The 26492-nt window shown below is 43.6% G+C and overlaps 2 protein-coding genes across 2 annotated transcripts in view; both read left to right on the forward strand.

Moving 5' to 3' along the window:
• Positions 1-25479, forward strand: part of LOC144892353 (uncharacterized) — a 29431-nt gene extending 3952 nt beyond the window's left edge. Inside the window, exons 2-3 of the mRNA XM_078778460.1 lie at positions 16336-16488; positions 25261-25479. Coding sequence (XP_078634586.1) covers positions 16336-16488; positions 25261-25376 — 269 coding nt within the window. The 3' untranslated portion in view covers positions 25377-25479. The remainder of the gene's footprint in view (positions 1-16335; positions 16489-25260) is intronic.
• LOC137417179 (uncharacterized) overlaps positions 1-26492 on the forward strand; it is an 80717-nt gene that overhangs the window by 50838 nt on the left and 3387 nt on the right. The window contains exon 7 of the mRNA XM_078777398.1: positions 25495-25497. Within this exon, the coding sequence (XP_078633524.1) occupies positions 25495-25497 (3 nt within the window). The remainder of the gene's footprint in view (positions 1-25494; positions 25498-26492) is intronic.

Genomic DNA, 26492 nt, shown 5'->3' on the forward strand with positions numbered 1-26492 from the left:
GGAGTCATGCTTCACTTTTTTTGTGGCCCACCGGGCTACCCTAACAGGTTTTTTGGTGGCCCGACCGTATATTTATTTGCTGGTGAATCAAACTTCATAAAAATCAGTATCCACGTTTTAATTATTATTTCTCACGACACCTACAGATCCAATTTCAGTGCTTTTCATACCAGCAACCTCGCAACTCGTAATCATAGAACGCTCCCATCACCTATTCAATCATCTACCTACAAACTTGCAGCAAAATAATACCTGAACAAACTACAAGTTTATAATCGTCCAGAAACAATTTCCGCTGTGATTGTCTTTTTTTAAGCAATAAGAAGAAAGACGAAAAAGCAACAACAAACCCGAATATGGAGTTAAAAACCAACGACACACGCATGTGTACACACACACACACGTACATACACCCACACGTACATACACCAATATACACTCACACGTACATACACCAATACACACCCACACATACACTACCGGTGAAAAGTTTTAGAACACCTCAATTTTTCCAGTTTTTATTGAAATTTACGCAGTTTAATGTCTCGATGTACTCTGAAATTAAGCATAGAACAAATAAACAATTGGAGATAAAAAAGAAATCATAGAATTATTTTGTTTAACAAAATTTAATTTAAATTTTTGACTCAGCAAAGTAGCCACCTTTTGTAGATATAACCACTGAACACACTCGTGGCATTCTTTCTACAATGGAAATTAAATATTGTTTGGGAAGTTCTTCCCAACACTGATGCAGAAGTTCCCACAAATGTGTTGCACTTATAGGTTGCTTTGCTTTCACCCTTCTGTCCAGTTCATCCCAAACCAGCTCGATGGGGTTTAAGTCTGGAGACTGTGCTGGCCATTCCATGATTTGAAGCCTACCGTCTTGTTCTTTACCTCGAAGGTAGTTTTGACATAGCCTGGAGGTGTGTTTAGGGTCATTATCTTGCTGTAGGATGAACCCCTGACAAACTAGGCGTATACCAGAGGGTATTGCATGGCGCTGTAAAATGCTGTGGTAGCCCTTTTGGTTCAGGGTGCCAGTCACTCTGTGCAAGTCGCTGACTCTGGATCCAGCAAAAGAGCCCCAGACCATCACGCTTCCTCCTCCATGTTTGACAGTTGGTGTCACACACTGAGGAACCATCCTTTCGCCTACTCGACGGCATACAAAAACCCTGCGTGATGAACCAAAGATTTCAAATTTTGATTCATTGGTCCATAAGACCTTCTTCCAGTCTTCAGTAGTCCACTGGCGGTGCTTCATGGCCCAGGCAAGCCTCTTTTTCTTATTTTTCCATCTCAGCAATGGCTTTTTTACTGCCACTCGACCTGTCAAACCTGCAGCTCAAAGTCTTCTCTTCACAGTTGAAACTGAGACTTGCTTACTTCGACCAGTGTTAAGCTGGGCTTGAAGCTGTTGTCTTGTGAGCCGCCAATCACGCAAGCTGTTGACTCTCAGAAACTTGTCTTCTGATTCTGTTGTGGCTTTGGATCTGCCAGACTTCTTCCTGTCAGAGTTTTCTCCAGTTTCCAATATACTACTTCCTGCAGTGCAATATTGTCCAAATAATGCTTCAGAGGGTGTAATAACAGTCTGTTCCGATACTGCTTTTATACAGACGGGGTTTGTAATCAAGTAATCAGCAGAGGTTGGGACACCTGTAGGAATTGTTTGCATCAACTTTCAAGGCTTAATTTACTTACATTGCTGCAGAACAGCTGTAAGTTGTTAACCCATTACTTACTCCCTGAAGAAGGCCTTTTTTTTTTACAATATCACTGTGCAATTTACATTATTTTCCCGTTTTTGCTAACCATCCTTTCCATTCCATGATTTGAAGCCTACCGTCTTGTTCTTTTCCTCGAAGGTTAACCTAACCTTTTTTTTAACCTCGAGCAGTTTACTGCTTACCTTTGTACCATTTCAGGTTATTCACTGGACATTAAACTGCGTAAATTTAAATAAAAACTGGAAAAATTGAGGTGTTCTAAAACTTTTGACCGGTAGTGTACATACACACTCACCAACATATACACACACACACACACACACATGTGAAGAATCAGCTCTTCGTTTGGAAAAGAAGTCCACAAATAGCCTGAAAAATGACGCAGCTTTATTAAAAACCAACTTATACAGATCCGGAAGAAGCCAAGACATCTACAGCAAGAGCCAGTCTCATGCCACGTCAAGCCTTCCTGAAAACACATTGATTCCCAGTCCATTTATATAGGGACACGTTTTATCAGGAAATCTCCGAGGGAACAAACAAAACTGGGAGAGGTTCCTCCCCGGTGGGCCAAGCCCCCACCGTCATCCGCTCTGTTATTCGGGGGAGTCAGCCCTTCCTTATCATTCGGACCAAATGTTTCTCTGGGCTCCGAGAAAACAGAAATGTAACTCACAAAGAGAAGAGTGTATGCTTGGCCAAACAAACCCATATATTTTATGGGTTTGTTTACATGAGTAATTCAAAGCATGTTTATACAGAGTCATGCGTCGCTGTGATTAATACAAAATATATATGGTTAACGATAGGTTTATGTCTGCACTCTAAACATTCTACTCGCGTTACACAAAATCACGCGCATGTGGGCGTGGTTTTACGACTAGCCTCGAAAAAAGCACACGTACACAATTGTCCAGCATGACCTCAGCGAGCCTTTCCTCATCCAAAACTAAAACGAAGCAAAAACCCTTTATTAACTTTATGAAAATGGCATTTTTAAACAACATTTAAATCATAACACATTAGCAACCAACGTCTATAACTGAACTTTAGGCAATAACAAATCTACAACTTGACATTCCTTCCTCTTGTCTCGTCGAGACAAAGTATCTTAAGAGACAACGTGCCACATCGGGCTTTATTGAAAAATAATTGTGTAATGCGGGTATTGAAAAAATAATTGTGTAATGCGGGTATCTCCCAAGGGCATATCGTGCGCCCAAAGCGCCTCGCCCGTGCATTTGGCGAACGTGTCGTGTGGTGCGTGCTCGGAGCCTGAGGGCTCAGAACATGAAAGTCCATTAACGTTTCGGATCCACAACGAAGGTGTCTGGTCCAGATGAGGTTCTGCTCCGCCAGAGGGCCACCACCTCCCCTGCGGAACTTGCTCCCCCCACCCTTTGCAGACCCAGTCCTTGCAGATCTTCGAAGTTAATCAACGATCATGCCCATGAGGTCCCTCACGTGCTGCTGTTCTGGGGAATACATAATATTGTCAGTATCTTGTGTCTCAATTTCCTGGTCAGGGTACAGAGCGTAAAAATCCGATTCACTTGAAGCATTTGAACTTAATACATATGAAGCAAAGAGAGGAACTTCCTTTATGTCAAAGTCTCCCTTGGGCGCCTGGTCGGCTTGCGGGTCTAGGATATCCACGTCGGGTCCCTCGACCGCCAGACCCAGCGTCGCAATCAGATCCATAGTTGGGTTGAAAGGGGGCGTGCAGCTGTCAGCTTGTAATACATAAGCAGCGTTAGCCAGTACACGCAAGGGGTTTATAGCACAAGTATCACAGTCATCACATACACCGTTACAGGCAGCAGCCAGTTCCCACATGGGATCCGCACAAGTATCACAGTTGTCACAAAATTCAATACAATTTTCTGGAGCGCTGGTCGCAACTGCCTTGTTGAAGGACCCGTTCAGGTCGACGGCCTCTGTGGTCAGAGCCATAGTCGTTGTCGGCGGCTTCTTCACTTTCCATCCTGTAAAATACTTTCTCATACAGAGGAGGACTAGAGATTTCATTAGTGCCCCCCAAATTACTACCCCGATTATCACAGCCAGTGCGGTCAATAACCACTTCACTATGGTGCCCGTCCATCCCCGGAACCAGTCAGTGAGCCAGCTAAATGTATAAGAATTTTCACGCGCGATCCGATCGATCGTCAGGGCGTGGCTAGTTTCCCTTAGTCTCACTTCTGCATCACCATTGTACGCATGTGAATTACCGTGTCCAATAGTATGTCATGAGCCGTAGCGGTGTCGTTTGCCACCTTTTCTAGGGCCAAAGCCAATTTGTCTATCCGGAAACTATCCATGACTGTGCCCGCTCCTGGGAAGAAGAAACCAAACACCTTTTCCCATAGACTCCCGTGTAGTTTAGTGGTTCCATCTTCGTTCATGACTGACCTCTTATAACGCCTGTCCAAGGACTTTGGGTCTAGCTCATCCAGTATCTCAACGTCAGGAAGAACTGAACCCAGATAACATGTGCCCCCCCAATTATTTGGTAAATAGGGGTAAGCCTTGTCGCCGCATATAAACATTGTCCCATGGGGTGGGACCAGGTGGGTGGATAGGCACTGGAGTCCCTTTACCACCCCATTAATCCTACTAACCCCCCTAGAGAATGTTATAGCCGTTATGTTGTGGTTGTGTTTATCTTGCAGTACTATTCGTAATGTAATCCCCGAGCTCCCTTGTCCCAGCTTCCCGGGGAGAGTGTAGGCGCATTCTGATTCTCCCATACGCAAGTGGCCGGAACCCTGGAGGCAGACCGTCCCTTTCTGTGGTTTGACCCAGACGGGGGCAGGCCTCTCGGCCACATGGGCAATCATTGGCGGGCGATAATTAAATTGTCGATTGCAACTCTTGCCGTTGTCAACCCCTTCTCTTTCCAGCGTGGTGACTAAACATGGGGAATCGATAGGTTGTGAGCAGAGGTCATTGAGGGACAGAGGTAGCACTATCATGTGTATTCCTGTGGTGCCTGCTTGGGGAAAGCGCATGCACGACCAGCAGTGTGTCCTATTTTGAATTGTTGCCACTTCCCTGGCCACTTTCCAATATGTGTTTTCACCCTTCTTTGGGGCCTTATTCTGGGGTTGTGGCGTGAGTATGTATTCGATGCATGGTATGTAGTTCTTTTCGCCACCGGCCGCGCCAGGGGTCCAGACGCTGCACCGGACCTGCATAGTCATGCCTTTCTCTAGGCGCGTGCGTGTTTGTAGCTTAAAATCAGGGGTTCCCCATTTGTATCCTGGTTGGGCCAAGGTCTTAATGCTAGCTTGCCCGTCTTCCCGGAACTCTCGTTGCTTTTGTAGTACCATGCCAACGCGTCCAGGCCCTGCCGACAGTGCTAGCCAATTTATGTTCACCCAATTTGTGTGCAGGGCTTTCTGTTCGAAACATGGTAGTGATACTCTTTGTCCCCATGTTACGGTGAGGTGTCGGGTTTCGTTTTCGCATCTATTGGAATCGGAGTTTCCCCTAGCTGCTGTCGCTATCAATAGTATTGTACTTATGATTAGGCCCACCCTTACTGTGGTTGCTGTGGTGTAGTGTCTGGTGCTTGTATGGCCAACTTACAGTGCGTGGCGTGGATCCACGAAGTCTTGCCCTCGCAAAAGACTGCCGTTGGTGTAGTCAGCAACACCTGGACTGGTCCCTTCCACCTTGGTTCCAAGGCGTTCTTGCACGTGAAGTGCTCCACGAACACCTGGTCCACAAGTCTCCTGGGAGCGCCTGGTCTACAGGTCTCCAATTCATAGATTCAATTCATTCAATTCATAGTTTCATAGAACACCTTTTCTCCAATTTCCTAATCCACTTTTTTCAAGTGGATCCAATTTTATCCAATATTCAATTTTTAAATTCAATCCCATTTAATCCAGTCCAATTCAAATTAAATTCAATCCTTCTCTCAGCATCCCATTACCTGTTTCCAACATCAATAAAAATAAAATTATAAAATTAATAAAAAATCAATCATCTCAACTCTCAAATCGAATAAAAAAATCAATCAAAATCATAAAAAATTCAATAAAATAATAAAATAAACGAAAATTACTTCAGCGAGAGTTTCAACTAGAATTAACACAAACAAACCACCATTAACCTCCATTAACACAAACAAACCACCATTAACCTCCATTAACCTCCCCCTATTATTTATTTATATTCACGAATAAACAAATAATAGAAATAACCTGGTCTACTTCCAATTTCAATTCTGGTCAGTTCTGGTGTCTGGTCACACACAATGTTTTCCTCACCCACTGTGATTCGCTCAAAATAGATTCTCACTGTTATGTCTGAAATTCGTCTCATGAAAACCCATTCAAGAGTCCGGTGTGACAGACAGCCAAACACATAGACACGCCGAAGACCCCAGGGTACCCATCAAACTAGCTTGTCCCCAGATCCACAACACAGCGAAACATGTAACTTTACTAAAATAATCACTTACTCATAACTAATACTCATAATAACTCATAATTACTTATGTAATTACTCATACCAATACTTACTTAAAATAATGTAATATCCCAATCTTCACCCCCTATGCAAATCGAAGCACCCCGGACGATCCACAACCAATATCAACCACTGTAGCCGTTTTCCCGACTCCAGGCAGCCACACGCAGCCACATACATCTCCATCCACGTCACACAAGACAACAGCCAACGAGTGTGTCCACCACACAGAAACCTTTGGCAATGCAACAACCGAACTCCCAGACAACCAACAACAAAACCCAATCCATCTCCATGGCTCATCAAGCAGTTCCAACTTAATCCAGCTTCACATACCGATTTCCCCAAAAACTCGTGAAACTTCACCCCCATTCTGGAAAAAACCCTGGACTAAACCCTGACACCCTAAATAACTTCAGACTCATCTCCAATCTACCCTTTCTGTCAAAAGTTTTGGAACGTGCTGTGGCCACTCAACTCAAACATCACCACTCTGCCAATAACCTGTATGAAACATCCCAATCCGGATTCTGCTCCAGCCACAGTACTGAAACTGCTCTCCTCAAAATCACCAGCGACCTTTTCTCTCCTCTGATGCCGGCAACCTCAACATTTTCATCCTCCTCACCTCAACGCCTCCTTTGACATCATCAATCACACCATCCTCCTCACCCTGTTTAGACCAGCTTGTGCCTATTAAACCCAAATCAGTTCACTCCCAAGCCCACAAGGACCACCTACAGCACTGCAAAGATGTCCTCTACTCCACCTACTACCCTCAAATTATCCACTCTGGCTCCGGAATCCCAAAAGCACTCTTCTCTACAATAAACAAACTAAATAAACAAATAAATAAACAAACTTTACAACGTGAACAAACTCCTCAGCGCCCTGGATACCGCCACCTGTCATTCAGAGTAGACAACAGCATCTCCTTTCTGGCTTTCAGCATCTCCTTTCTCCTTTCTGGCATCCAAATGAAATTCTGGCTTCAAATCAACTTCCTCGAACTTAACTATGATAAATCTAAATTAATCTTCGTTTGCCCACAACCACTCACCAAATTCACCCATAACTTTGCCCCCAACATCGATGGTCATTTGAACACAAATTGAACAAAATTAATCGAACAAAACACTTCCATTAACTCGACATTCTTTTCACAGCACAAAGTTCACTTGAACATCTTTTTCCTGGATACTCCCTCTTTATTTTTATACCATACCATGCTTCTCCACTTGCAACCCAAATATTTTCCATGAAATAAATAAAATGAATTTTATGAATCTTCTCATTATTTGAAAGTTTACAAAATGTCCCAAATCTGTATATTATTTTCTACTGTGGTTATATTAAACCATTATTTTACAAAATCCAACTTTCAATAAACTGGAAAATGCTTCGCCATGGAATAGTCCACCACTCATATAAATAATCATAAGAGTTCTGCAAAACATCTCCATCTTTAAAACTTAGCCAACCATTTTTAAACCACATGTTTTCCCCCCAAAAAACAAGTCACATTCTTTGTATATTGCCAACATTGTTCATCGTTTAAGTATCATCCAGAACTAAATTTTTATAAACCATCAACTTGTAGATGCATTTATTTATATCCCATTAACCCAAGAACTCTCAATTGCTTGGTTATATTTTAGTAATGTCATATATCCATATTTCTTTTCCAAAATGTTCCTGATATACACATTAATCCCATCTGTCTTTGTTTCCAGATCAACTCGAATCAAGAAATCAACACAAATCCTTATTACCTCCAATCAATCACACTGCACATCATTCCCCGTCCTTGATGGATAATTTTACATCCAGATGGGCACAGCATCCCGTTTTTGGCGACCCAGCCCTGAAACAAGCCCCTGGACTCCTTGCAGGCTGGACCAAAACCCCTGGACGAGGTTGCATCCCAGTACTGACTCTGCTACCTTCTTGCAAACCACTTCAACTCCATGAATTTTACATGTTTCGTGAACGGAACAAAGCACTCTGTAATCGTCAGATTGAAACTGCCCCAAACCCGTCCATATAAACTCCATTGTTGTCCTGTCCATCTCTCTGTTTGTGGATCCGGTGCAAAGTTACACAAAGTTCCCGTTTACATTTTGTGACTCACAGCTCCTGCCTCCATGGAACAATGACGCCTAAGCACTCAATTAGCCCTCCCAGTACCAAAGACTTACAATCAGACCGACAGACAGACAAATAACAGAGGCATGTCGCCAGCCCCAGCACAGGACATCACCTTTCCGGGCAGGCACAATATAATCCACAGCATCGAAATGCCAATTTCTATCCGGAGCCTCGCAAAGCCAAAATCCATGCATGCGTGCTCCATCATGCAACCCGATCTGTACTCGGTGCGCCCGGCGCCCCCTATAATCAGTGAGTTATAATAACCACAATATCTCTGGCACCCAACTCGTGATACCACAATTTAATCCACGTTACTTGCATCTCTTCATCCTCCCAAATGTCCTCCATTTAACGTGACTCAAATCCATCTCAAATCCCCACAGCTCGATCGAACACGTCACTGTACTCGGCCCGGTTAAATTAAATTCCAAGCGTACTGTACCTGACGCTTCCACAACAACAAAAAACTCGATATTCTCTGTCCACTAATTATGTACATGACTTCAGTTTAACCAACAATATAATGTCCTTTCCTTCCAGATTTAGGTTCTATATCCTGTCGTTAAAGCAACACCTCGTAGACTGACTGCCTGTCGTTCTTCCAAGGTTAGTGAATTACCTCTGACCTTTCCCTTGCATATCTCGAACAAAGGTCAACTAAACTTTAAAAGGTCAAACTTCGAATTGGGGTAACCAGCGCTTTATTTTTCCGCAAATAATACAAGTCCGGCGTCATTCCCTGCAAGAACCACATCCAGACAGACAAATGACCCTTATTGAGGCTCTACATCGCAAAATGCTAGCTCCTACGAATCCAACAACCGTCACAATCCGTGCAGGAACTTCCGTACGAGGCGTGCTTCACAATGCATCACCTTTACTACCTGGTGCACACCTTTCGCACATCCTTCCTCGTTCGCACAACGCTTCATCAACACACCTCCTCGCGCCCACACCTTGGCACAAGCCACACCACATACCGACAGTTGAAACCTCAACCGTCCTCCTTCCTCGGATCAGCGTTCTGTTGAAACGTGACATTTCTGCTCAAATTATTGAATTTCCAATTTTAATAACTTAACCTTACCAGCATACTAAATCTGTGTCCGCATCGATCAACACAAATGCATCGATGCATCTTCCAGCCGCCACTCCACACTGTACCTTACTGTATGAACAAGACTTCCTGTTGGAACTTGGCTCCGGAAATTAATTACTCTGTCTTGAAATCGTTTATTTTAGCCATCTTAAATAAATCCATCCATCTATCCATCTTATAAATCCATCTTAAATAAAAATCCATCTTATAAGTCCATCCATCCATATAAATCCATCTTAAATAACGTATTCGTCCTGTGACATTGCCTGGCATATATGTCGCAGCCGGCCACTATTCCGACATGGCTCGTCTGACATGAACGTCCGACATCCAGCAAAGTCGAAATGACCCACAATGCATTTGGGCACACATCCTCCTCTGAGAGTGGGCGAGTTATCGCCGGCACTCTGAGCAAATCTCATACAGCACACCCGTGACTCGCGGCTCGCTCGGCTCCTGCCCGAACGCACAATATCCCTCTACCCAAACTTCCACGGAGCCGCACGGCGGAAACACAGGTTTGTACCACACTTTAATTAAACGAACATCGCCAGGATTCTCGGATAGACGTAAATTTCACAACACACATGACAAAAATCCGATTTAAATTCAGAGATCGCCGATCGACCTGGCACAACCATCTCAACGCGACGACGCCACGCCGCCCCCCGTCTTGGCGCGCACCCTCGTGCCTCCACACGAATCCCAACACTCCCTGCACGCCGCTCTATTCGCGTTCACGGCGGGGTTTACCTCGCGTTGGGACATGCAGTCGGCTGTCATAACAAAGTGCGAAAAGCTGTCATAACAAATCTACGACCTGGCATGTAGTGAGCTGTCAGAACATTGAGCTGTCAGAACTCATCCCTAGCTCGTAAACATCGCAAAAAAACAGGATCTCCGACGCTTGACCTCTCTGACCCAAAATGCACTATATAACACCAATTCCAAAGGTGAGCTGCCTCAGCGATACATCCCACACATACAATCCACAATATCTGCCATTGAATGAACTCTTCAATTCAAGTAAAACGCACATATTGATTCGAATTCTGAACCTCCAGTTCCACAAACTCCAAACCTCCGTCCGGCTGCCGCTCGAAAGACAAAGCAGCCCATCCTGCAACCATCTCCAAGAAGCCGCTTCATATCAACAGTAGGTCGACAAGGGCACTCCGAGTGCTTTCCTGACCCGATTTATATCAATTCGCTTCCCAAACAACTCCCAAACAGATGAAAATCCGGACTCAGTTCAGGACCTCGCCTGTTCTCTCGGATAGACGCTAAAATGGACATTCCCGGCCTGAATTTCCCGCACGTCGAGCAGATCACTTACAAAGCTTCACACCGAAACCCTCTGCTTTGCATATGTCCTACAGACAAATACATTGGCTAGATACACACGTCAATTAACATCCCAATATACATTCATTCCTCATTCATATACTCATATAAGTCTCCCAGACTTTGCGCGAAACTCAGATCGACTCAAATCATGCCTTTCTCCGGCCACTCCCAAACAATCTTTGCTCATTCATGTTACGTCTCTCATTCAAGGAAAAGGATTTTTGGGACGGGTTGGACGGGGGTGGGTTGAGGTGAAAAAGGGAAGGCAGGGCGGGGTGTTGGGGTGTTGCCTAGAGCCCCGGGACTGAGCTCAGGTCTTGGGGGGTTGGGGGGTGTTGCCTAGAGCCCCGGGACTGAGCTCAGGTCTTGGGGGGTTGGGGGGTCTTGGTCTGGTATCTGGTCCAGCGGCATCACTCGCTGTTTTACTTGTTTAACTGCTTACTTACTTGTCCTCTGGCCAGGGATTATTTAAATCTTTAGTTAACACAGCCCAGTCCTTTAATGGTCTTACCGCGGCAAAATGATGCCTCTTAAACATGAAAGATGCCGGGGTTCCCTTAAGGGGTTCCCCTTCTTTCATTAGCTTGCTTCCCATCTTATTGCTCTGGGCTGATCCTTCCTGGAAAGTTCTCGGCCTGGCTCAACCTTTACGGCTGTCCGACCTCACTTTTCCCCCTTCCCTTGTACCGAACGTTATCTTCACCGATATCCTGCGCAAATCCTTTTACTGGCCATGTTCCTATGGCCCTCTATGTTCCTATGGCCTTCTATCTAAGTTAGCCACAGCCCTTCGTTCCCTGGCATGCAATGGCATACCCCATCTTGTCTCTGGGCTGTTCCTTCCTGGAAAAATCTTGGCCACCTGGCTTCAACCTATATGGCTGTCCGACCTCATTTTCCCCTCCTGGTGCTAACTGTAACTTTAAGCTTACTGTTAAGTCCTTACTGGTATCCTTACTTGTTTATCCTGGCTTTAACAAAGCCACGTCATTCTGAGGCCTAAAATGAGCCTTTACTTACAATTTCTGTTCGAGTGCAGGCAGCGCGGAGATAGGGAGACTAAGGCCGCTCGAGGGAGGAAGGTACGAATTTGGAATAATAGCCCTCTGATATAAAACAACTCCCACCTTTAATCAAATCCGCGTGCCGGCGCCGGCCTCAGGCAGCCTTCCTCCTGTCCCTCGGGCTCCGTTTCCCGTCGTCCGGTGCTGACCCCACTCCTGGTACCATCTGTGAAGAATCAGCTCTTCGTTTGGAAAAGAAGTCCACAAATAGCCTGAAAAATGACGCAGCTTTATTAAAAACCAACTTATACAGATCCGGAAGAAGCCAAGACATCTACAGCAAGAGCCAGTCTCATGCCACGTCAAGCCTTCCTGAAAACACATTGATTCCCAGTCCATTTATATAGGGACACGTTTTATCAGGAAATCTCCGAGGGAACAAACAAAACTGGGAGAGGTTCCTCCCCGGTGGGCCAAGCCCCCACCGTCATCCGCTCTGTTATTCGGGGGAGTCAGCCCTTCCTTATCATTCGGACCAAATGTTTCTCTGGGCTCCGAGAAAACAGAAATGTAACTCACAAAGAGAAGAGTGTATGCTTGGCCAAACAAACCCATATATTTTATGGGTTTGTTTACATGAGTAATTCAAAGCATGTTTATACAGAGTCATGCGTCGCTGTGATTAATACAAAATATATATGGTTAACGATAGGTTTATGTCTGCACTCTAAACATTCTACTCGCGTTACACAAAATCACGCGCATGTGGGCGTGGTTTTACGACTAGCCTCGAAAAAAGCACACGTACACAATTGTCCAGCATGACCTCAGCGAGCCTTTCCTCATCCAAAACTAAAACGAAGCAAAAACCCTTTATTAACTTTATGAAAATGGCATTTTTAAACAACATTTAAATCATAACACATTAGCAACCAACGTCTATAACTGAACTTTAGGCAATAACAAATCTACAACTTGACACACACACATCTTGTTTTTTATTTTTGTTTCTCACAATTCTATCTCATATGATTTTCAACTCTGATTTCTCTTTTTCAATTCTTATTTTAAAATGCATTTAATTAATTATACAGTATTGGTATTATACAGCTGTAAGGACGAAGGACGGAAACAGTGGTGAGTTTGAGGTGAAGGTGGGAGTGCATCAGGGGTCGGTACTAAGTCCACTACTATTTGTAGCTGTGATGGAGGTGCTGGCTCAGAACGTAAAGGAGGGTTTACCGTGGGAGTTGTTGTATGCAGATGATCTGGTGTTGATTGCAGAAAGTATGGATGGACTGAAGGAGAAGATGAACAAGTGGAAGGAATGTATGGAGACAAAAGGTCTGAAGGTGAATATCGGAAAAACGAAGGTGATGGCAAGTGGTAAAGCATGTGGTGAGGTGGAAAGAACTGGGAAGTGGCCGTGTGCTGTGTGCAGGAAGGGTGTCGGAGTGAATTCCATTCAATGTACAATGTGCGCTGAGTGGGTTCATCAAAAATGTAGTGGTTTGAGAGGGTCATTAACCAGTGTGGCAGCTACATTCAAGTGTAAGGTGTGCACAGAGGGAGCTGCACATGGAGGAAATGTTGAGTTGGATCTTGGAGATGGCGTGAAGCTGGAAGGTCTGAAAACATTTTGTTACCTAGGAGACATGCTGAATGGAGAAGGTGGATCAGACTCTCGGCAACGGTTGCTCGAGTGAGATGTGCATGGAAGAAGTTTCGGGAACTGAGTGGCGTGCTGACGAGGAGGGGAGTGTCGTTGAAGCTGAAGGGAAAGATGTATGCGGCATGTGTGAGAAGTGTTATGATTTATGGGAGTGAGACATGGGTAATGAACGTAGAGCAGCAACGAAGGCTGGAAAGGGTGGAAATGCGAATGGTTCGGTGGATGTGTGGAGTATCGTTGAGAGAGAGGAAGACAAATGATGAATTCCGAAAGATGATGGGAATAGAGCCTGTGATTGATGCTGTGAAGAGGAACAGGTTGAGATGGTTTGGTCATGTGTTGAGGAAGGATGAAAGTGACTGGTTGAGAAGAGTGATGGAAATGAATGTAGAAGGAAGTAGAGGACGGGGAAGACCGAGAAAGACTTGGCTAAAGATGGTCGAAGAAGAAATGCGGGCAAGGGGGTTAACAAGGACAGATGCAGAAAATAGGGCAAAATGGAGAAGATTGTCATGGGGACCGCAAGGCTAACCCCCGCTCTTGCAGGGAAAATGGCCTTAAAATGCCTGTTGTTGTGTTGTAATGCTAAAACAAAAATAACTCAACCATAACTTGTATTCTTTGTGATAAAGCAGATGATATACCTTCACCTCAAGATTTCGATAAATAAATTTTTAAAAACTTATGTTACGTACTTGCATACTGTTGGAATATACTTTTCAACCCTTTGGACTGCTGAGACCCCTTCGACCTTTGAAGATCCTTGAAGTCCCCCAAGACCCTTAAGACCACCAAGACACAAAAAGACTCTGAAGATCTGTAAGGATACACACACACACACACACACACACACACACACACACACACATATATACATACTGATATATACACTCACACTTACTCACACTTACACACACAGACACACACATGGACACACACACACACACATACTGACATACACTCGCACACTCACGCACACACACACACACACACACACATACATACTGACATATACACACACACACACACACACACACACATACATACTGACATATACACACACTCACACTCGCACTCGCACTCACACAGACACATACAAACACACACACAAACACACACACACGCACACACACATAAACATACTGACATATATATTGTTACAGACACGACTTTGATGTTAAGGTGGGCCGAGCGGAATGGCCGTCGTCTCCGCACAAATTACCCGATTGTACTCGAACGTTGATGAAGCCGCGCCACGCTGGCTCAATAAGGAAAAAGAAGACACACGGCTGAATTATAATGACAGACACCAATGTTTCGATTCTCAAGTATATTCGTACGGAAAGGTTAGATTACAGGGGCTAGAGGTATATCACAGGAAGACAGGCACTTAGACACACTCTTATATTAACCCCGGACAGACGACAGGTAAACGGGACAACGGCTGACTCACACGGGGATTGATGGCTGGGAAAGGCAGATAGCGATGGCTCCAGGTGCGCCTGGGCTCGGGGCAGAATCCACACGGTTCGGTCCGGTCCAAAGATGCGGGGAGGTCACAGCGCTCGGAGGTAACGTTCTTTCTCAGGCGGGTCTTTCTCTCTCAGCGATCGCAGGCAACGTTCTTTCTCAGGCGGGGCGCATCTGACTCAGCGCTCGCAGGTACCTCTTTCTCCAGCTGGGGGCGCATCTCTCTTCACGTCCGCTAAGTCGCCACGTATATCCGGCGGGGAGTGACACGCCCTCGGCTCGTTAGCTCCGCCCCAGATGGAATCGGTCCGCCCTTCTGATTGGGTGCGGGGGGGTTACCAGGCTCCGCCCTTGACGAGGAGCTGACAGCCAGCCCCTCTGGTAACCCCGTGGAGCGCCGAGCCGGTGTGAGGACGCATCCTCCCCCCGCGCCGCCGCGCCGCCCCCATCTCCTCTGTTGTTGTAGTTATAGTTGTGGAAGAAGATGGAAGGAGGTATGGAAGATGGAAGGAGGTATGGGAAAGGTCCTAAACTCACTACTGATGCCATATAATCACATTCTGGTGCAACGAAGAGTCATAATTAATGGAAACGAGGCCTTAACTGACATAGACTAAGAATAACTAGCAAGATGTCCGAAAGTTGTCTACGTGTGGTGCGGTGGACCTGGGCACGACATTTAATGGGGGAATAAGGGGAAGGTCGGCTCTACTGATTGTTGTTTACAGACAATGGGACTAGGGAATGGGGGATTGGGGATAGTTGGGGAGTATTGGGGAAAATAGGGGAATATTTACAAGCGGATATGGAGGCCAAATTCCATATTCGCAACAATATATATATATATATATATATATATATATATATATATATATATATATATACACACACACACACACACACACACACACACACACACACACACACTCACACAGACACACACACAGAGACACAGACACGCACACTCACACACACATATACATACTGACAAGACGAACACAACGCAGCGACTGAGCTTGGGGGAATTCCGTCCCTTTACTGGAATACTCCAGCAACATCACAACAATGGTGTCGCTTTTTTCTCCATCAGTGCTCCTTGAGGTTGAGTTTGAATGGGATGTTTTTATGAAAGTTGATTTTGAATGGGATGTTTTTATGAAAGTTGATTTTGAATGGGATGTTATTTTCAGATTTAATTGCAGAAGTGCAGGTGGAGTCCAACTTTGTTGATTTATACTCCTCGATCAACATAGGTTTGAACAACAAAAAAGGCTTCCTGTTGCAGTTCATCATGAATGATAATAATATAAATGCCTTCTGGAGTTAATAAAAAATAAAATAATTTTTTTTTTTAAACAATGTCTGCATGGGTTGCAGGAAGAGCTCATCTGGTAAAGTCAGAAACTTTCCAAAGAAACTCTCTTCAGACTTCCCAGGATACTTTGAGCATAGATACATGGATACATGTAAAGCAGGAACCGTGTGATTCGCCTGCCATGGAGTCCAGGAAAGTTGCTCATCTGATCGAAGGTAAGCCGAGCTACCCAGAGAACGCATCGCACTGTGTTTACTTGTTAATTGTGAAATCGAAGATTGGTTGGTCTGGTCTGTTATTCTGATTGTCTGACTGTCTCTGTGGTCTGTCTGTGTTTGTCTGTCTGTTTATCATTCACCTACATGTCACAATTTTGCCGTGATCTTGACAAAACGTAATATCCTGCTATAGCTGGAAGCCCATTGTTAAGGTCAAAAGGTTAAGGTTCAAGGTGACATAAAATCGTCAATTTTCATCAGATTAACTTAATTATTTTGAGATTTGAACATAATTTGCATATTGGGTCACTGACTTGGTTCACTAATCAAAGGCTAGCAGGCTATTGTTTTTGAGATCAAAAGGTCAAGATGGCATAAAATCGTCAATTTTCATCCAATTGAATTGAAATTTGAACAGGATTTGCAAATTGGGACGCTGCATTGGTTAATCAAAAATGGCAACCATTTCCATGACAACGTAGTGGCTGAGAGGTTAGGCCACAATGTTGTCATGGAAACAATATGGTGGCCATTATAGTGAAATTTGTCATAGCGGCTGAGTGGTTAAGGCGTTTGACTGGAAATCCAGTGGGGGTTCTCTGCACAGGTTTGAATCCTGTCCATGACGTTAACGTTTTTTTTTTTACCAGCCTCGGTGGCTTAATGGTTAGAGTGCCCGCTCTGAGTTGGTGGTTCAAATCAGCGGGTCAGTGGTTCAAATCAGCGGGTCAGTGGTTCAAATCAGCGGGTCAGTGGTTCAAATCCCAGCTGAGTCATTCCAAAGATTTTAAAATGGTACACGCTGCTCACTTGATTGAAGATAAATCTGAGCTTCATGGAGAACACATCACACTGATTTTACTTGTTTTATTTGGTCTTTTGACAATTAAACAATTTTTTTCCTAATCCAGGCGGAATAACACATCCATTGAAATTGTGTGCACCCCACTGGGTTTGTTTATATTAACAAGACATGTGCATCAGTTGCATTTAAAACATCCACAAATCTTTCTGTATTGTGTATTTATGGCTTTTACTAAGGATTGATCAGACAATTTTACTAAGGATTGATCAGACAATTTTACTAAGGATTGATCAGACAATTTTACGAAGGATTGATCAGACAATTTTACGAAGGATTGATCAGACATTTTTACGAAGGATTGATCAGACATTTTTACGAAGGATTGATCAGACATTTTTACGAAGGATTGATCAGACATTTTTACGAAGGATTGATCAGACATTTTTACGAAGGATTGATCAGACATTTTTACGAAGGATTGATCAGACATTTTTACGAAGGATTGATCAGACATTTTTACGAAGGATTGATCAGACATTTTTACGAAGGATTGATCAGACATTTTTACGAAGGATTGATCAGACATTTTTACGAAGGATTGATCAGACATTTTTACGAAGGATTGATCAGACATTTTTACGAAGGATTGATCAGACATTTTTACGAAGGATTGATCAGACATTTTTACGAAGGATTGATCAGACATTTTTACGAAGGATTGATCAGACATTTTTACGAAGGATTGATCAGACATTTTTACGAAGGATTGATCAGACATTTTTACGAAGGATTGATCAGACATTTTTACGAAGGATTGATCAGACATTTTTACGAAGGATTGATCAGACATTTTTACGAAGGATTGATCAGACATTTTTACGAAGGATTGATCAGACATTTTTACGAAGGATTGATCAGACATTTTTACGAAGGATTGATCAGACATTTTTACGAAGGATTGATCAGACATTTTTACGAAGGATTGATCAGACATTTTTACGAAGGATTGATCAGACATTTTTACGAAGGATTGATCAGACATTTTTACGAAGGATTGATCAGACATTTTTACGAAGGATTGATCAGACATTTTTACGAAGGATTGATCAGACATTTTTACGAAGGATTGATCAGACATTTTTACGAAGGATTGATCAGACATTTTTACGAAGGATTGATCAGACATTTTTACGAAGGATTGATCAGACATTTTTACGAAGGATTGATCAGACATTTTTACGAAGGCTTGATCAGACATCAGAGATGAAGTTTCAAACTTCACCAGTTCACTTTGGAAATAGCATCGGAAATATAATGCCACTGATCCAGTCTGAAAGACAAGTTTATGACAAATCACATGATAGGAGATGTACATTCAAGAGCATTGCATCATGCTACACATGCCTGGCTGACTTTTTTCTTTTTTGGTATACTATGTTGAGGCTCATAGAAGAGCTAACACACACAGAACATATAAACAAAGGGCACGGGAGACAAGAGGGGGCTAGAGAGGGAAGTACAACAACAGTAGGGAACAGGAACATCAGGAGATATATGGAAGAGAGAGGGCTGGGGTGGGGTACACAGGATAAACAAGATAGACACTACAAGGCCTTCCACGAAAAGAGGTGGGTTTGGCGTGGATTAAAGTGGGGTTGAAGAGATTGTGGGAGGTTGTTGCAGTGGAGGGGAAAAAGAGGAATGAAAGAGTGAAGGTGAGCAGTGAGTCCCACTTGCTATAGGCCGAGTGAGAGCCACTGCGGATTCCACATATAGTACATGTGACTGCGACAGTCCGGAAGCACACAGGTGGCATGTTCTTCCGATCCGTGATTTTAATGTTGTTTAAAAGTTCGCACATGCATGTTAACCATACAAATCGTACACAGGCCGTTATTTGTTGGACACATAGAGAGCAAACATGGATTGTACAAGGTAGTTTCTCAAGGAAGTACATCAACAACTGCTCCGGCTGAAAGAAAGTAGAGGAAACGAAAGAAAAAGGCTGTTTTAAAGCAAAAAAAAAAATGCAATGGAAGGACTGGCGGGTCTGTGAGAAAGGCAAGAGGAGCCTTTAAATGTACTGCCAAGCTTGGTGCGAGTTGCCCAGCATGGCTCGTGTGTGGTGTTGTAAAGACCGACCATTTACTAAATGGCACAACAAATTCGAAAAGGATTGCCCAGCTGATCGGCACAAACAAACCGTACATCACAAGGCTGCCTATGGGAAGTAAAGTGGTGTGAAACGCTCGCTGGGCATCAGGGTTAACACCCCAGGTGGCAGAACCGTGCACACTGTGACTTGTGAATCATGCACATGACCGTTTTGGCTCAACCAATGTAAATGCAGTCTGATACAAGTGGTTGTATTGGTCCTTGCATCGGCGACCACATAAGTGCTGGTAATTATGGTATTAAATTTATCGCCTTCATTATTTTAGAACTCTCCAGGAAAGGCAAAGAGCCAAAGAAATGTTTGAGTTGTGAGGAAAAGCAAAGCAAAGCAGACATTTGGTTAAAAAGAAAACAAAGGAATAATTACCCATAAGACAATTATGGAGCAAACCTCAGTATGAAAGACAGAAATGAAACAGAATGACACTTGACTGAACAGTTTACGTTTTTTATCCCACTGATAGACCGGATCTGGATCCAGACCTGAACCACAATCTAATCGCCTTCTTCTTGTCACCTAATCAACTCGTCCACCTAGTTTCGTCATAATCCGTCCACAACTTTTTGGTTCAGAAAAGTCTGCAACAAGTGTGTATCCACTCTCCGGAGAGCCAGAAAAAAAACATCTTTCCAACCTCAAGAATGAACTTTCTATCTCCTCTAAAAGGTGGTGGCACCTTGCTATGTCTGTCTCCGGAGTATGCCCCCCCCCCGCCCCACCCCACCCCACCACCATCCCTTCCCCTACTCAAATGGCACCATAGCCGACTCCGCTCGTGAGAAGGCTGAATGCCTCAATTATGTATTTGCTTCCAAATCTTCCAACTCAATTATGTCCCCATCCTCTCACTTTGTGTACCCGTCCTTCCCTGTCATACCCAAATGCTCCGAGACTGTATCTTTTGCACCTAATAGTCAGGTTCACTATGTTTTTTCGTTCAAAATTTTGGTAGATTTGCAAAACTATACATTTTTGGAATATTCAGAGCATGAGGAATCCAAAAATTAATGTTTACATTTGCGTAGACACCTTTGCGAAAATGACACTCAGGACAGTGATGAAGATCTGTAAAAGCATATTCCTGAATGGTATAGACCTCGTAGATCCTGTGTATAGGACTTATAGTTCAATCTGATACTACCTATAACTTCCTATAACAACCTATAACTTCAAAGGACTTGCAATATCATGTATTATGTAATACAGTTATATCACAAATATAAAGACAATGGTTTTCAATTACCTTTGTTTGTTGCTTTTCTATAATCCTGAGCACTATTTTGAGGCCTTTATTGGATTCCTTGACCCAGAAAACATAGGATTAGCATATTTAATGAAGTCTCTAGGTTGACTAGAAGCCGAGATAGCGCAAAATATGTATTTTATGGCGGCCATTTTCAAAATCCAAAATGGCGGCCATGCAGGTGTCTGTGCAAATGCCAACATTGATTTTCAGATTCTCCATGCTCTGAAGATTCCAAAAATGTACAGGTTTGCTAATTCCAAAATTTTGAAAGAAATTATATTTGTTAACATCGTGAACCTGACTATCTTCATCACTGTCCTGAGTGTCATTTTCGCAAAGGTGTCTACGCAAATGTAAACATTAATTTTTGGATTCCTCATGCTCTGAATATTCCAAAAATGTATAGTTTTGCTAATCTACCAAAATTTTGAACGAAATTATATTTGTTAACATAGTGAACCTGACTATAAGAAGGTAGAGAAGGTTCTTTTAACCCTCGACTGTGACTCCGCTGCTGGGCCGGATGGCATCAGTTCACGTGTCCTAATAACCTGCTCTGCTCTTGCACATCCTCTCTTTTGCCCTTTTTACTCTATCATTTGTGCGAGGTCATCTTCCTGCTTGGGAATCTACCAACATCACTGCACTACATAAAAGGGAGAAAAAACTGATCCCCCTCAACCACGAACATATCAGCTTCCAAAACATCATCAGCAAGGTCATGGAATCCATCATCACAGTCAATATGAAATTCTTTCTTTCTTCCAACAACCTCATCTAGGATTTCCAATTTGGTTTCAGACCAGGGCACTCCAACTTGGACATGCTGCATCTACTCTCCCAACAATGGATGGAGGCCCTCAATGTCAGACGTGAGATCAGGGCAGTCTCTCTGGATTGGATACCTCGTGCTTTTGTTATAGTCTGGCATCCTGCCTTACTCTCCAAACTCTCTGCCTATGACATCGAAGGCCAACTCCACACATGGCTTCCCGGCTCCCTCTACCCACGCAGCCAACGTGCATCACTCAATGGAATCCTCTCCCTGTCAAGGCTGGAGTGCCATAAGGCAGTGTTCTGGGCCCAGTCCTTTACCTGATCTTCATCAGCGATCTCTCTGACTCTCTGGAAAATCTTCTTTATATATTTGCTGATGAATCCACCCTCTGCCATGACATCCTTCAGATAGACAGGCTGTAAGCGTTAAGGTCTGAAGAGAGGGACATCCTCTCTTCAGACCTAACAACAACAACAACAAAAAATCACAAGCTGTTCACACACTTAGAACATGTCTTTCAATTCTGACAAATCTCACTATCTATTTCTGAAAGGACCGTCTGGCAAACCTTCCGATCTGCTTTCTTAGCAATCCTCTTGAGGAAGTTCATTCATTCAAACTAGTGGGTCTCACTATCAGCAATGATCTTTCTTGGGTAAACCACATTTCAAAGTTGGCCTCCAAAACCAGCCACCGACTTGGCATTCTCCATTGTACAAAGTCCTTTCCTGGCATACCTGAAGTCCTATCCACCTACACGGCATTCATCTGCAGCTTGGAGTACTGCTCTCCCCGCTGAGCTGGCTCCCCCCTACCTTACATCTTGCTGAGCATGATGCTGTGGAAACCAAGGCCTTCACGATCATTGGAATCTCCCATACTGAAGCAGATTCTATGGGTCGATCACTTCGCCATTGCAGACAGGTCGGTGGTCTCTCTGTCTTCTACCACTTCCTTTCTGGTCTTTAACCCTGTGCAGTTTCTGTGCTTTGGGTTTCTGCAGGGCTCGCACAGTCCATCATTAACCCCCAATATGGTGAAACTACTGCCTTCAGAAAATATTCACACCCCTTGACCTTTTTCACATTTTATGTTGCAGCCTAAATTTAGTGGATTAAATACAGATTTTTTTTTTTGTCACTGATCAACACATTATACCCAACTAGGGCATGCCCGTACTATATATATATCTAAAATTATATCCCCCCCCTCTATTTACATGAAATGGTTTGGTCCAAAGCGAACGGCTTGCGAGTACGGTGACAATCCCCCCCCTCTATTTACATGAAATGGTTTGGTCCAAAGCGAACGGCTTGCGAGTACGGTGACAATCCCCCCCCCCCCCCCCCCCTCTATTTACATGAAATGGTTTGGTCCAAAGCGAACGGCTTGCGAGTACGGTGACAATCCCCCCCCTCTATCCCCCCCCAAAGCGAACGGCTTGCGGAGTTTGGTAAAGAAATCGCCATAGCTCGGTAACTACTTGTCCGATTAATATGAAACCTTGAAAAGGCACATCCTCGGGTCCCCAGCAATATACCTGGCAAGTTTCAAGTATATCGGACCGGTAGTTGTCGAGAAACAGCGGTCGCATACACACACACAGACACACACACACACACACACACACAGAGATTACTGGAATTATAGATAGAAGACTAGGGCATGCCCGTACTATATATATATCTAAAATTATATCCCCCCCCCTCTATTTACATGAAATGGTTTGGTCCAAAGCGAACGGCTTGCGAGTACGGTGACAATCCCCCCCCCTCTATTTACATGAAATGGTTTGGTCCAAAGCGAACGGCTTGCGGAGTTTGGTAAAGAAATCGCCATAACGTGCACAAACGCGCAGGAAAGCGAAAGAATCGCAAATTAGTTTTAATTAGTTTTAAAACATAGTTTAACGCCAACATAGCGGCAACATAGTTTGCCAACGTGAAATAAATGAATACGCTCTCAAATGTGCCGTCCGAGGCAGAGTCTGTTCGGCACGTTCGGCACACGTGATAGCTCGCTGCTCTCTGATTGGTTGAATCGTTTTTTGGACATAGCTCGGTAACTACTTGTCCGATTAATATGAAACCTTGAAAAGGCACATCCTCGGGTCCCCAGCAATATACCTGGCAAGTTTCAAGTATATCGAACCCGTGGTTGTCGAGAAACAGCGGTCACAGACATACAGACATACATACATACATACATACATACACACAGAGATTACTGGAATTATAGATAGATAATGTCAAAGTGGAATTTTTTTTTTTTAGAAATTTTTACAAAATAATTGAAGATGAAAAACAGAAATATCTAATTCACACAAGTATTCAATCCCTGAGTCAATACTTCGTAGAAGCTCCTTTGACAGCGATTCCAGCTTCGAGTCTTCTTGGGTATGTCTATCTACTTTGAACATCTGTATTTTGGGAGTTTCTCCCATTCTTCCTTGCAGATTTGCTCAAGCTCTGTCGAGGTGGATGGGGGAGGGGGGCGGGGGGGTGTCGGTGAACAGCAATCTTCAATTCTTTCCACAGATTCTAAGTGGGATTCAAGTCTAGGCTTTGGCTGGGCCACTCAAGCAAGGACTTTCACGTTCTTGTTCTGAAGCCATTTCAGTGTTGCTTTGGCTGTAGCTTGGGGTCCTTGACCTGTTCTGACGTAAATCTTCGCCGCAGTCTAAGGTCTTTTGCACTCTGAAGCAGGTTCTTCTCAATAATTTACCTGTATTTGGCTTCATTCATTGTTCCCTCTATCCAAGGAGATTACAAGTCTCCCAATCCCTGCCGCTGAAAAGCATCCTTATAGCATGATTCTGCCACCACCATGCTTCACGGGAGAGATGGTGTTAGATGGGTGATGAGCTGTACCCAGTTTCCACCAGACGTACTCCCCTTATGGGCTTAGCTACAAACTGGATTTAAAAACAATCCTGGACTAAATCTAGAAAATACTTATGTGCTCTTCACTCTCCCTGTTCATAGGACACAATATATCCCTGACAATTTGAAATCCCCATTAATTAATACTAATCCCTTACCTCGTATCCTTCTGATATCTTCACTAACCTTTCTTTCCTGCTCTTCCGTCCCTCTTAAGAGCCCAATCAAAGCATTCTATAAATAAAGGTAGTTGCTTCTTCCAGCACAGAACTAGTGGTCTGTGTTGGCATCACAGGAGGACAAAAAACAAAACAATATAACTTTCCATTTTGTTACATTTCATTCTGCTGTAGCTCTTCCATCTGTCCAAAAAAACATAAAACCGCAATGGTGAGCACAAACTACCAAAATTAGTTTTCTGTGGACAACTTCCATCCAGCTATGGTGCAAGAGGTAATCGGTGGCTGTGGTACAAAGATGTCAAATGGTATCTCGTGGCAGCGAGTATTATGGTCAACATTTGAGAATTGGCAGTGCTGGACCGTGTGTAGTGACATCACCTGGTCTGATATGGAGCATTATATGCTGAGGAATCTCACACCCGGAAGAATTAAGTTAGCCTCCAAAGGCACCAAAGACGACCCCGTTCTGGCTACCAACAGATCTGCACACTGTGAGTATCACTTATTGGCCCTCATAGGCCTTCAATCACCAAATTGCTTTCCACTGTTGAAACTGTCTTCTCTTTTCCTCGTGTCGTCAAAGTAAAATATCCAGAAAGTATTTGCTTTTCAAGTAAATACTTGCTGGACTCATGTTGTGATTATGAATTTGTTTAGAAATGCTCCTTAAACTTTTTGAATGGGATGTTTTTGTTTTCAGATTTTACTGTAGGAGTGAAGGTGGAGCCCGAGTTCGTTGATGATTCTTCTTCGCTTGTCGAAGGTCTGAACAACAACAACTTCAGCAATCCCTCTGTTATAGTTCAATGTGAATAACAATGATACAAATACCTTCAGGAGTAAAAAAAAAAATCAAACTGTTCCATGGATGTTAGGTGAAGCTCATCTCGTTGAGCCAAAATAAATCAAAAGTTCCTTTCTTCAGATTTCCCAGGATGTTTTGAGCCATGAGCATGGAAAGCAGGAATCATATGATTCTCCTCCCAGGGAAGGAGAACCTCAACCCCTGTCTGTGAACCAAAGGCGGTTATGTTTTCACCCCTGTCTGTTTGTCTGTGATCAGGATATCTCAAAACCTTTTGAAAAGATTCGGACAAAACTTCTTGAACACACGTGTGTGTGACAAGGATGAAGTTCGATTTTGGTGAAGATCCAGATCCGAATGCCAGAAGCTTTTAAGTGATTCTTCACCATTGAGTGATAGGGATTAAAAACGACATATAACACAATATCTCAAAAGATTGTGGATGGGTGATGAGGACTGATGACACAACTAGGTGGATGAGCTGGTTGGGTGACAAGATTAGATTTTGGTTCAGGTCCAGATCCAGCCGATCAGTGGGATACGAACCATAAATTGTTCAGCTTGGTGGAGGTACACGCTCTACCGGTGCCGTCCTAGTTATTTTGTGGATTAACCTCTTAAGAGGTCTTTTCTTGAGAAATCTCACGATTCGTCACAGCACGTCCCATGAGATGACAAATTTCCATGCAAGACTAAAAGACGGGAGCACGTATACTGGGCATCCATCCAACAGGCCGAGTCATCCCTCGGTTCTTCATTGCACTGCGATTTAATCCTTTTCAGATCACTGTGGGGTATTATTGTCCGAAGTGGACTGGTAACCCTTTATCCCACGTCTCCTTTTTGGACATTGTTGAAGCGAAAGCTCTGAAAACCTTTCTACATTGCCGAACAGGTGGAGCAATGAATGTGTTTGACGGAACGTTGATCTAGGTGTGCCAGCTGCCACAGGAAGCAAGGATAAGGTGACGTTTCAGGCAGTAACTCTTAGCCGAAGTAAACTTTTTTGCTTGCAATACATTGTCCAGAAAAATTGAATACCTTCTGTTTAGGTAGTTTGTTTGTGCTCAAAAAATGTCTGATCCATTTGGGCAGGTCCAATATTCTTCCATTTTTTAAATCCTTAA

Source organism: Myxine glutinosa, chromosome 5, assembly GCF_964187855.1.
Source record: "Myxine glutinosa chromosome 5, kmMyxGlut1.1, whole genome shotgun sequence".
Classification (NCBI taxonomy): domain Eukaryota; kingdom Metazoa; phylum Chordata; class Myxini; order Myxiniformes; family Myxinidae; genus Myxine; species Myxine glutinosa.